Genomic DNA, 13,225 nt, shown 5'->3' on the forward strand with positions numbered 1-13,225 from the left:
AATAGCTGAAAACGTGAACATTTCTTCATTCAGAAATACCCAGAGGGAAACGATGACAGGTGGAAAATGTCTGTTCATTATTGTCTCAAAGTACAGTCCCACAGTCCCCAGGGAGACAAAGCAGGTTTTAGGGAGCAAAACATCCATTTTATAGATGAAGATTACATTATTTGAAACAACGGAGTTTGCCAGCAGTACAGTGAGTATAAGTGCAGTGGTGTCCCAGGCAAGAACTGCATCCGAACTGGGAAATTTCACTAATTCAGCAGCATCAGTGCATATTGTGGCAAAGGTCTAAAAGTGTTGGACAATGTCAGGTAGAATGGACAGAGTTCTAAATGTCTTAAATGTGGTCATGCAGGATGGCCAAAGGTCTCACTGTGTGGAGCACTGTTAGGTAGAGCTGGTCTCAGATGGCCAGCAAGGTTCTTCTGTCAGGATGCCTGACAAGGGCTTCAATATCTGCTGTGTATAAATATATTGTGAAACCAAATTCACAAAGATGGGGGTGTGGGTTCAATAACAAAGTGGAAAAAAAAAAAATTAATAGAGACCTTACCTGCTGACAATTGCTCAGGTGTGAATTTCAGGAGAGGAGATGCCCAAGCAGCCTTTTGGTCCTTTTGAAATGTAGTCTCAGCTTCCAATAACATAATTGTCCTGCTTGGGTACTTGTTTTCTCACCAAAAACAGGATATGGATTTCAAAAGATATAGCTTGCCTTATGTCTCATCAGGAGAGGACAGCCTTCCTCTGTCTTGAGCAACCACCAAGAGGCTTTCACAAGCTGGATGTGGAGCGGAGCAGTGTGTGTGGACATGTTCTGGCACTGTTTCATCAGTCTGAATAGGTTTGCCTTGCCCATAAAAAAGGGTTGAAGCAGTGATTAACATGTTGGGCTTTACTTCTGTGAATATTTATTTTCAAGTAACATGGAAGTATTGAAGAAATCCTGCAGCATCAGCTGTTACATTATTGCTGCAGGTCTGCTGCTGACATTTGAACTAGTTTTGTGTTATGGTCCTTTTCTTTAGAAACTCTCATTGTATCCAAGTCCCAGATGAACAGCTGGCCCTCCTCAATCAAAAAATGGGGCGCAATCTCAAGGAATTAGCCCAGTGCCTAAGTGCATGCCTTAGAGAGTGGGGACTCTGTGCAAAGGACTTTTGGGGAGGGCTGGGAGATAGATTAATAAGTAGAAGCAATTTGTATGTGTGCATTTCCTGAGAGTAAAATCTTTGATGTTATTATTTGAGCCGTTTCCTTATTCCTCTGCAAGTCTGGGAATAAACGTTTATTAAAGGAATTTTCTGCCAGTATCCTTTTGTATTCATTACTATGGTTGGCAGAAGGACAACCAGCCTGCATTTACATCCTGACTCTTAAACATGTGGTTAGCTGTTACGTGCCTCTCTAAGTGAGGGATCAGAGGCTTAGCTGGAAATATGAGGAAGGCTCAGGATAAAGCAGCGTATACAGACTTAACCCGAGGTCACAGCTCCGTGAGAACGACTTTGCCGTGGGGTTTTGTTATTCATTCAGACCTTCTCCTGCCCTCTGCTGGCAGTTCCCTGTTATCCCTTACACTATTCCCGGGATACTTACTTGCTTACTGCCAGCTTGTTGCTTGCAGTCTGCTTTGCCAAAGGGAATTTGAATTCCTGTTACTAGTGAAATTCCTTGCCACAGGTAACTGCTGTGCCTACTGCATTTATAATGTTGTATGAAGATACATAAAGTACGGTCGTTTTGGCCTTTGAAAATTATCTCAATGTACAAGCTATCACCCAGGGATCAGTTACTCTGTCCTTCGAAACTGCATTTACTTTCTGAAGTAAAGTTTCTGATTTTTGGCAGGCATGCTGATTTGCAAAGCCAAGTACTTGAGTTAAGAAATGCCAGCATTGAGGATGCCTGTGCTATTTTAATGCTACTCTTGCCATCTTGTGTTTGATGCCTGTATGTATTAGAATGCAGTTTTCCTCCACTGGTTTTTTGGTGGGCTGTTTTTTTTTTTTTATTCATGCTGGTGTATTGCATATGTCGTGAGCAGTAATTTAATGTATTGGTAGTTTCACCTGCGATGTAGCCAAGTTTGGAGTACTGTTCTCCAAAAAGCCTTCAGGTATAGTTTTGTCTACTTTTCAGTTTCAGAAAGAAAGAAGCAAGAAACACTAATACCTTTGAACTTGATTCAACTCTTATGCACTGAATGAATAAGCAAAGGGACCTAAAAGGAAAAAAATGTAATATATATGCAAGAACAGGCAAAATAAAGATTGTACAGACTGTTTCAATTTGGATACCTTCTCATATCTTAAATTTGTGACATTACAGCCTTGATAATCTTTTAGTATTTTCTGAATTGGGTTGAAATATTCAAATGCTTGAGAAAGCCAGCCTGAAAAATTGTGAATCAGATTTGGATAGCAATGGGGTTGTGAGCAAGGCTTTTAGATCCACTTTTACCAATTGTGTTTGTGAAGCAATCAAATGAGAGATGAGTTAGCTGTAATTTTATTGATAGGCATAATGGGATGCATTTTTGCTGGCAATTTTCTTAGATAGTTGCTGTAAGCCAGGAGAGCAATGAGAATCAGTGCAGGATTTTGTGAACATAGCTCATGGACATGAACTCTCTTGCTGTTCCTCTCCATCCCTCCATTTATCCCCATTCCAGTTTCTGTACTTCAGGTTTCACCTCTCCCCCTGAGTTACATCCTTTGCCACAGAAGACCTTAACTCGTGCTTCTGCTTGTTTCTTTCCCTTTCTCCAGCCTCCTTGTTTCCAAGCTCAGTCTTCCATCTTTGGGCTCTTGATCCATCAGAATTTCACATCCCTCTGCTGCTTCTAGCCTGAGTTGTAGTTTCCCTGTTTGTTTGACTTTAAGATCACTGAAAATCTTTCCATTGGAGCTGTAAAATACCTATGCTGATTCACCTTCTTGGCCACCTATTGCAGGCCCCTTCAAAGCCGTTACAAACCTTTGCCATGGTTGCTTTACTGAGCTGCCACCTCTTGTCTCCTTCTTCCTTGTCAAATCTGAAAATAAATGTCAGCCAAGTGAGCAAACAAGTGGACTAGAATGGAAATAGGATGAGTCTTTGGTAACAAATAAATATGTATTTGACCCACAAATTTAGTTGTAATTAACCAGCTGGGAGCTATAATCACCTTTTTCCAGGGGCCTGGCTGCCTTCAGGTAGTAGCAGTCTGTGTGTGCTGAGAAGGATTAGAGATGGTCTTCGAAGGTGCTGCTTGGGGAAAAAGCAAGCTCTTATTGTAATGGGGGACAGCTGAGACCCTGCTTTTGTCACCAGGGGCCACTGAGACTGGCTTTCAGCCTTCCTAGAGAACTGTGCATTTTAGAGAAAGGTACTTCCTATGCAAGATCCTTGCTCCCACAAACAGGATGCCTTTGGAAAGGAACCTGCAAGTGTGACTTTTCAGGGAGGTAGTTGAGGTTAGAGTCTATGTAATTTTCCCATTAGTATTTATCTGATAAAAGTAACAAGTGCAGTTCTCAGAGCAAAAGGAAGGGGACTTAATTAGATTCAGTAACTCAGTAGGGAGCCCAGATAATGACTGCAAATGATGTAAACTGTGCTGTGAGACACCATGCCTGTTTGCACTGCAGCACTGCTTAGACCTCAGGAGATCCTGGGAAGGGAGGGCACTGGAGGCCCTGTCAGCTGTTTTAAGAGGATACCATCCCCTGGATGCTCTGTCAAGGCACTCATTGGTGGCCTTATGCCTGCTGTTGCATAAGGTCCGTCTTAGGTCCCTTTGATGCTTGTTCCAGGCCATGCAGGCAGGTGACCCCAAGGCACCTGGTGTGTCACATTCTGCCTTCCTGCCTCCTTAAATTGAGCTTTTCAGTTGCTCATGCTGTGCAAAGAACTGGGGTGTCTGGATCCAGGTACAAAACATCCTCAGGCAATCTCGTCCCAAACAAGTATCTTACTTTTAGATACCAACTCCAGGAGGAAAACAAAGTGTTTCCTGCCTGGGAAAGAAGGTAGGAGGGCTGCTGCTTCTGTAGCTTTATCCAGCAGTAATTGCTGGTTGTTGAAATGTTGAGCAAGCAAGGAAACTGGGGGGGCTGTGGTCAGCCATAAATATAAAGGTTGGGACTTCATGTAGCTGCTTACTGTTTTTCTGAGCTACCTTTTTCTATCTAGCCAAAAAAATTTAAAATTAGCTTATTAACAAAAATAAATGCATGTTAATTGCATCCTTACCGTTTTTTCCAAAGAAGTTTCAGGTTTTGAAACAAGCACTAACAGCATGCTTGTTTGCTCTGAGAAGAGGAGTCGGGCATTTCCACTGAGGGGCCATGCTTGGAGTTCAGCAGTAGGTGGGAGACTGTGCTCAAGAGGTACCCAAATACCAGCTCATTAACCCGCCCGCATACAAGAGCAAAATTGGCTTTGTTATTGGAGTTGTTAAATGCACTAGTTATGATTTCTTTTTGAAGGATTCTTTTAATTCCTTTTGGATCCTATTTTAGTTTTGCTTAACAGCTTTTAAAGGCATTTTTTTCCCTCCCTGTCTTCAGCTATTGATGGATTTCTAAAAACTGATGAAAGACAAAGACTGGCAAAGGAAAGAAGAGAGGAAAGGGAGAAATACCTTGGTAAGTTGGCAGGGGGTGTATCTATTATTTATGTATACGTTTTAATAGGCTTAACTAACTAACATAGCATTTTTTGTGTTCTGATTTTTAAATCTTTTTGTTCAGTCTGTTCCTGGTCTTTACCACTTCTTTTAACTTAAATTATAAAAAATAATATTTTTGCATTTCCAGACAAATATTTAATATTTTATATTTACAAGTTGACTTTCTTCTTTGATTTGTGTGCCTTTGAATATAGCTTTATGTTCAAGATACTGCTGTTATGATCCTGGTTTGTGAAAATCCCAAAAAAGCCTTGAAATAATACTCAGAATAATATGTAGGATGATTTGATAAAGCAGCCTCAATTTTAATCTGCTTGGTTTTAGCCATATTTAAATATATAATAGAGTTGTTAAGTACAGCATTAAAGTGTGTACTTTTCTGTAAGTTGTAAAATGGTTAATCTTTCAGGAGAATGATAAAAAACATTCTTCAATTCCTGAATAACATAACCAATAATTTTAGTTTTTGTTTAAAACAATTGGTTATTTTTAATCTATTAATATGACCAGGGAAATGTTGAGAGAATTGCAAAATAGATATGTAAAAAGTATAAATATATATTTAAGGGGAGTGGGTGTATACACAATTAAAATATATATGTGTGTGTGTATACATATATATATATACACATAAATGAAATTTTCTGTTCAACATTGATCTGCACTTCCTATATCTCTCTGTGTATATAAAAAAGTATTAAACAGTTAACTTCACTTTTCCTCATTGTAATGACAAGAAAAATCAGTACCACTGTTCCTAGAGATAACCTGACAATACCTAGCAGAAGGAATTATCAGCGTTTTATGATTGTTTGTAAAATTTAAGATAATTTGAGGAATGTCAACTAAACAAGTATGGGCACCTGTTAAAAGAATCATAGGAAAAGACTGTTTTTCTTGTAATAAATAAACAAACTGTTGACCATTTCTTTGCAAAGTCTGGGGCTTGAGACCAGTGACTTGACATTTTTCATTACCATGGGCTTGGTCAGCACGATTTCTTTTGGTAGTTCTGGTGAAAATGTGCTGCTCTTTAGTACTTAACCTTGCCCGAGCTTCTGTCTGTCTGGGACTTATTTCTCTTCCAGATATGCTCCTGATTATCCCTTCTTTTCTGGTTCCCAAGGAAGTGATATATTGATTAGATTGGAAAGGACTTGGAGTAGAAGAGATGAAAAGGAAACAGAAACCTGGAGATTTTGGGGGTGGTTGGCCCAGGGGATTTGGAAGGTGGTGTCTCTAATTTTCTCCCAGACATCATATATGGCTCCTGAAGGAATATTTCTTAAGACCATTTCTGTAATGGGGAGCTTTGGGTTTTGGTCACACTTTGATTGTGAGAATTTTCTTTTAGAAGTTCAGAAAAAAAGCAGCGTGTTCCCCCAAGGGTCAGATCTTCAAGCAGTCAGCAGGTACTGTATAGCAATAGGAAGTAACTTTTTCACCCGAGCCAAAACTCGTTAATCAGTGGTTTACATCCCTAAATTAAGCAACAAGAATTGTACGTGTGTCCATGATGACAGAATTGTTTACTTCTCTGTCCAGAATCAGTCCCAGGTTTCACCTACTTACTCAGAAGGTAATCTTAGCACAATCTCTGGACACCTCACTGCTTCATCTTCCCCAACACCTCACTATATTTTTGGTTTTTATGAACTCCAGCATGCTTTGTCACCTGCTCTACCTGATGTGGCTAGCAGTTGGAACAATTAATGCCTGGTCACTTGTTATCTACTGTTTCTGAGGCAACTTTTTCTGTTGAACTTCATGCATTCAATCCAGGTTCACTGCATCACTGACACTCCCCTCATACTGCCCTGTCTTGAGTGGGGAGGATGAGTGGATTTTCATAGGACAAAAGGGAAAGACAACATCAACTGTATTTCTAACAAGAATAAGCCAGAAGGTGTTCTGGAAAGCAGGCTGGATTTGAGGAAGAAGTATTCTAGAAGGATTCTGTATTCAAGGCAAAGAAATGGAATGTTGGAAAAGGAACTGGGTGTTGGGAAGACTCTGGCTTTCACCCAAGGGAGTGAGGATGGAGTGGTGCTAAGAGGGACAGAAAGTCACAGCTGTGGTTAAAGAGCCTGGAGACAGGAACTGAGGAGAAAAGGCTGATCTGAGAAGAGGCATTTGGAATGGCTGGGCAACAGCCTAGGAACAATGGAAAGATAATATGGGAGAGTTAGAAGGGTGATGGTATGCTGCACAAGGAAACAGGAACTGAAGAAACACAGGCATAAGTAAGAAGAAGGACTAGCTCTTGTATAAACAGTGTTAATTCTGGCTTTCCCTGATTTCAAGTTCTTAGCCTAGCAATATTCTTTGATATTGGCTGTATGTGTGTTGCTATGTGACACTACAGACTTGTGTGTATATAGGCATGCTTACAGACCTCCACTTTCCTGCCTTTTTATGGAATACACTTGCGTGGGAAATGGATTTTTCCTCTCAGTTTGCCACATTAACTCCTGCTACTTGTTCTTCTATGTACACCTGAAACAACAGTCCAGTATGTATTGTTGCAGTCTGAGTTTCTGAAACATCAGGGTAATGTCCCATGAAGATTATTGCTCCAGTAGGAATAAACAGCTGGGCAAAACCTCAGTAACAGAACTAATTTTTATTTTTTTTTTCATGGGAAGAGGCAGAAGTGGGTAAAGATGTAGCACCAAATCATGAGCTGAAAGATGTATTTTCAAAATTTCATAGAAAACATAGAATATGTTGTTTACGTGTGTCTGTTTTAAAGGCAGTTCCATAACAAGAAGCACAGTTTTAAAGAAGTCCCAAGGGCTTTTGCTTCAACATATACAGCTGATTTCCTTCAAATCTTACTAGGAACAGTATGTCTGAAAAAATAATTTGTCTTTAAGCTTCAGAGGGACTTGAAACATTAAAAAAAAATTGTTAGACTGTTCTGTACACTGTTTTTTACATAGATAAGAGGTACAAACTGGCACCTTGTGTACAGAGGCTTCCCTATTTATTTATTGAGCTTATTTATTGCTTATTTTTACTAAGCATTTCTGCACTTCTGTGTGCTATATTTTTAATCTCAGTCGACTAAAACCCTGTGTACTTGTATTTGTTGTTTTTCACTATTGTTTAATGTAACCAAATAATTTTAAAATAGAAGAAAATTTGCATGACGTGAAATGCACATTTTTCTCTGCATAAGCTGCTAGGGAGCAGCAGATACTGGAGAAGGAGAGAAGAGCAAAACTTCAGTATGAAAAGCAAATGGAGGAGCGATGGAGAAGACTGGAGGAGCAGAGGCAGAGAGAGGAGCAGAAGAGAGCAGCTGTTGAAGAAAAGCGGAGACAAAAGCTTAAAGAGGAGGAGGTGAGGTCCGCTGGGAGATGTATGGCAGCGCTGAACATGGCTGAATATTGACATGCATTAAACGATGGGGGGTGGGAGCAGGTCTGGAGACATGTGAGCAATTACTGCAGGAGCTGCAAAGCACATCACCAGAGCTGTAAGTAGTCTACCACTGTACATCAAAAACACTTTCCAAAACGAATTTTTTAAATTTTTGTCTGATCTCCTGGAATAGTCATCTACTATTGCTAACATATCTGGGACTCTGATTGTCAAATATAAAGCACCAGCTTTCTGGAATGAAGTCTTTAAAAGATGAGTGTTTCCAAAAGAGGAAAGATTTTTCTTACTGTTCTGTTTACTGTCCATGAAAAAGAAATAATGTGTTGTTCCATTTTTCCTCGTGGCAGAAACTCAGAAATTTGTACTTAAAGCACTGAAGAATATAGGCTGTTTTTAAATTCTAACATAAAACAGAAACAGATATTTTTAAGCATCTTCATGCCCTTCATCTCTTTTATGCTCCCTGCTGAGATCATTTAAGGTTCTTTTTTTGCTCTAGTGAGTCCAATTTCTGGTACAGCTCTCTGAACGCAGGATGTGTGTGTGTATATCTCTGCATGACGTTATGTGGAGAACACTAGAACTGCTACCCACAACTGATAAAGAATTAATGATTTTTGGAAAAGGGGGCAGTGGTTAAAAAAAAAAAAAAAAACAAAAGAAAATATTTCCTCAATTCCTAGATAAAAAAAGCCTTAGAAATCCATAGTTCTTAACCTCCATTTTTCTGCCCCGTCCTTTCATCAAAATAACTTTGCAAAGCAGGTAAAACACTTCTGCATGATTTTTCAATAACAAACAACTGAATTTTTTGTTTGATTTTTCACTTTACTTGAAGAAAAGATTGTATCCTGTAATTTGTCATTCAACTTCAACATATTTATTGTGGCTTCTATGGAATGGCAGAGAATTAATTTAAAAATATTTTATGTGTTTTATTTCAAATTCTTTGGAAAAAAAAATGGGAAAAAGCAGAAACAAAGGGTAGGAGGTCCCTCTCTTGTGGTAACAGCAGTGAAGTCCTGTGCTCCTTCTCCAGCATTTCCTGCTGTAACAACCTTTTGCAGCTAAGCAAAATCTATTCCTTTTGTGAGGGTTGTAAGGGGAAGGGGCAAGTACAAAAACATCCAAAACCCTGCCCTCAAAATTTTCAGCAGAGCAGGACAGAAAGGCAGAGAGGTGTAGGAAGAGTGAGTATCCGCCAGCTTTCCCTGCATTCATGGTTTGCTTTTGCTGAAGAAATGAGAGCAGAGTTGTTGGATGTAAAGGGCGGTGACAGGTCAGACCCAAGGCGTCTGTTGAGCAGGGGCCGATCCCATCTCCTGTAGTGGCCTCCTGCACTTCCCCAGAGGTGGGCATGAGAGGCTGAGCACACTGTGATGCTTTTCCCAAGCACCAGCAGGCCTATTCCTGCTCCCCAAGACACTGCATGTGTGAGGGCAGACTTCTGTAATGGCAAGGGAGAGGCTGATTCCCAGTGTTTAGTTGTAATGTGAGTACCACTCCTAGCTCTGCTCACCAGGCCGGTCCTTTATGCTTAAAGTGTCCAAAGTGTTTTTTGGAAGCTAAAGCAGGCCTGTGTCTGGATTCTTTCCCTTTCCACCCTTCTCCTCCCCCAGGCTGAGGAGCTTAAGAGAAGGCTATGTGGGCAGGAGGACAGGAGAAGATGCTTATTTGTTTAGGGATGGATTAAACCTGTGGGAGGAAAAAGTCCAGGAGCCTCGAAGGAGAAGAGGGTGCACAGGGGAATAATCTATAGAACAAGGCAGAGTGAGAGAAGAAGGAAAGTGGGAATAGGAGGCATAATCACCTCCTAGCTTCCTTCATACTTTCTTGTCCCCCATTTCTCAAACTCTGTTTGAATTCTACTAAAGGGTCTGCCAGTTTAACCTCACCTTCCCCAGCCCTTGTTCTTGTCATGAACCCCTCAAACTCTGTGTGCATAATAATAGTGGAGGTCTGAGTAAGGATGGTGATGAACTTGCAGCTTCCTGGACATTGCGAATTACTCACTGCTTGTGAGTAATTTTGGCCATTTAAGACTGTCTTTACTGGAAAAGCTTTGAACCACCTGGGGTGTGAGGGTGTATGTGCTCCTGCCAGTAAGCCAGTGTGTATTGCGGCATCTTCTCAGTGTTTCTCCTTTTAACACCAGTTAATACTGGCTGGGTACTGGAGTACCCACGTTACTTGCTCATCAGGTGTCTGAAATGACAAGTAGAGAGCTTTTCTTCCTTGTTCTCTGCCTTACTTGTTGTCCTTTATAGTTTCCCTGAATTATTTTTCCTTGTTTTTTAAACACAGCAGAAAGTAGTGCACATTCATGCTAGGAAGAGGTCATGTAAATCTCTCTGTACAAAATATTATTGTTGCATCTGAAAGAGTCTGAGAGGAATAGATCTTAACAAACTGGTGGGGACTTGTTGACTCCTATATCAGAGTATCCTGTGCTTGACTGGTTTGCTTGCAAAAGACTTCTTAAAGAGGTGGCTAAAATTTATTTTGCTTAGTTTTCCAAAACCCTCTACAGTGCCAGATAAGGGATGGTGGTTTTAAAGTCTCTCTTGGTAGAAATCAAGGTATTCTGTCAGAGTTCTTTTGGGCAGCTGGAGATTGTTGCAGAGCACAGTGAAAGCGTCAGATTCTTCAGAAGGAACTGAATAAATAATGTTTAGACATTATTCTGTCTATACTGACTTCATCTTTCTTATCTACAGAGGTCTTGAGTATCACTGCCCTTCCCTTTGTATTACTTTTAAAGCTGTGCACTTCTTTTAGTAAAAGCAGCCTTGAGGAAAGCAGTGTGTTGTTCTACAGGAGTGATTTAAAAGTTTCTTTTAACAGGGATCTGGACAAAAGTAACTTTTTCAGTTAAAGTAATTCTTTTCCCTTTCCTATCTTGAGCTTCTATGTAACTTGGAAATACCTTGTAAATAGATGTCTAGCTGTACACAGGTTATTGGGAAGAGATTGTTTTGGTGCATGTGCACTATTTATTACACTTGTAAAAAGAATGTGCTTAGACACAAAAGAGTGAAAAACTCTCAAGATGTTGTAGCTTTAATTACTTCCTGTACTCCACTCCAAAGATGAAGCTAACTGATAATCTCAGGAAACAGTGAGCTGCTTAAATACAGTGCTGTATATAAAGTGAGGAGGAAGAGATGGTTTGGGGCTCTTTCAGATGTTTGTCTTGCAGATATAAGGAGATTTTGGTTTAGAATAATTTGCACAAATTATTTTAAAGTCACAGTACTTGAAACATTATTTTTTCTTTGTCACATCTGTGTTGTATTTTACAAAGAAAAAAGGAAATAACTTATTTGTGAGAAAACAAGTCATTTGACTGAGTTTTGAGGGGCAGGGTTTTGTTTGCTTTTAATTCAGACAGTACAAGTGCTTATTCTGTTGCTCAAGCTGAGGAAAACTTGCATAAGTAACTAGATTTTTGAAAATAATGTATATTTTAGATGTTAGCAGTAGATGGCTCTCTCTTGTGATTTTATTCATCCTTAGTTTAACCTACATGCAGTGCTTGTGCATTATAAGCTTTTTTGTGAAAATTCAGTGTATCTCGAGAGCAGACATTGTTTCCTCTATCTGTAGCTGTTACAGTTCCCAAATGAGATCACATGCATAGTGTGATATGTTTCCAAGAAGGTGCTTCACCTATAACATAAACTGGAAGGGTTTTCTGCATTGTTTGCTGATGAAGGAAAGCTTTGTCTTGTGGTTTAGTTTTCATCATGGAACAAATTATTAATGTATGAGTTGTTTATGCTATGCTTGCTTGTCTTATTATTTTCTTTGGCTTTTTAGTTTTGTGCCAACTTAAAATGTTTTTTAATAACTATCCTTTCTTTGTGAAAAGCAGCCTTTGTATTGTTCTTTATCTAACCTATATCTGCAGGGGTTTTGTGAGTTTTAATAATTATATTCTATAGTGCTCTAATGAAAGGCTCTTTGCAAATGAAAATGAATTATCGTCTCCAAATAATGTATCTGGAGATTTCAGCCTCAGATTGTAGGTAGCATGGGCTTTCAAATGTGTATGAAATGTCATTTAATTTCTTTAATCTATTTCAGCATGAATTTTATTCTTGAAACAATATTTTGATAGTAGGTGTAAGTGTATTTTGTGGTTTGAAAGCTATAGAATATTGCTTACTCCAAGCATTGTTAAAAAGCCCCAAACAAGACAGCAAACAGAAATAATTGAAACATGAGTGCTTTAATCTTTTTTTTTTTTTTGATTAATGAATAACAATATTCATTAGAAATGGAAAACAAAGGTTCAATGTAAGAGTATGCCTTAATGAGAAAGAAATGGGAGGGTGATTTTCCTTGGTAAAGAGTGTGGGTAGAAAGATAGATTGGGGCAAGTTGCATAGTAGAAGAAAGTGGTGAAAAGAGGCACACTGCAGAGAGGAGCTGGTGATGAAATATGTGAGGTTTGGAAAGACTAACAAAAGGGGCTCAAACAGAATTAAGTTAGGGAAGTGGAGAGCTAAAAGTAAAAAAGCACAAACTTGTAATGCAAAGCCTGCACACCCAGGATTTAAATGTGAAACTTGTATCATCAAGTAGTAAGAGAAGAAAGAAAGACTGTAGCAAACTAAAGCAGACAGGACTGACTGCAGATTCCAGAGAGTGGAAAAAGATGTTTCTTTCTCACAGGCAGGGTGTGTGTAAGAAGCGAATGGGGTGTTCAGGGCTGTGGGGGATTTCTGTGCTCTCGCAGAAGAGGCAGTGCTTGAGCCTTGTGATGCTTCCTTCATTTGCTCTGTAGGGAGAAGGGAGGAGGCAGAGCTCTCATTTTCATGCCTTCCTGGACACTGATGGCACTGAGTAGACAGAGGAGGGGGATGAAGGGGGGGGGAGGGGGCAGGGAAGCAGCTGCCTGCTTTCAGTGGTCTTTGAATGATGTTACCTGATAGACCGTGAGCTCACAACACGGCTGAAAGATCGCTGAAAGATCGTCTTCCTGGAGACAGCAGCAGAGATTGTAACAGCAGGGTGGGTCACCTGGCCAAAAGGTAACAGGGACAGGAGAGCTGGGGATGATAGAGGGTGCAAGAATTTCCTTTATTCACTCTTTGGATAGAGGGTGACAGAATATTTTATAGTTCAAGTGATTTGTAATAAAATTAGAAGAGA

At 39.8% G+C, this 13,225-nt stretch overlaps 1 protein-coding gene across 4 annotated transcripts in view; it reads left to right on the forward strand.

Moving 5' to 3' along the window:
• The window catches only part of MAP7D2 (MAP7 domain containing 2), an 82,431-nt gene that overhangs the window by 41,064 nt on the left and 28,142 nt on the right, over nt 1-13,225 (forward strand). For all 4 annotated transcript variants that reach the window (XM_053935902.1, XM_053935904.1, XM_053935903.1 and 1 more), the window contains exons 2-3: nt 4,560-4,637; nt 7,863-8,026. In XM_053935902.1, the coding sequence (XP_053791877.1) occupies nt 4,560-4,637; nt 7,863-8,026 (242 nt within the window). The remainder of the gene's footprint in view (nt 1-4,559; nt 4,638-7,862; nt 8,027-13,225) is intronic.

Source organism: Vidua chalybeata, chromosome 2 (assembly GCF_026979565.1).
Source record: "Vidua chalybeata isolate OUT-0048 chromosome 2, bVidCha1 merged haplotype, whole genome shotgun sequence".
NCBI classification, from domain to species: domain Eukaryota; kingdom Metazoa; phylum Chordata; class Aves; order Passeriformes; family Viduidae; genus Vidua; species Vidua chalybeata.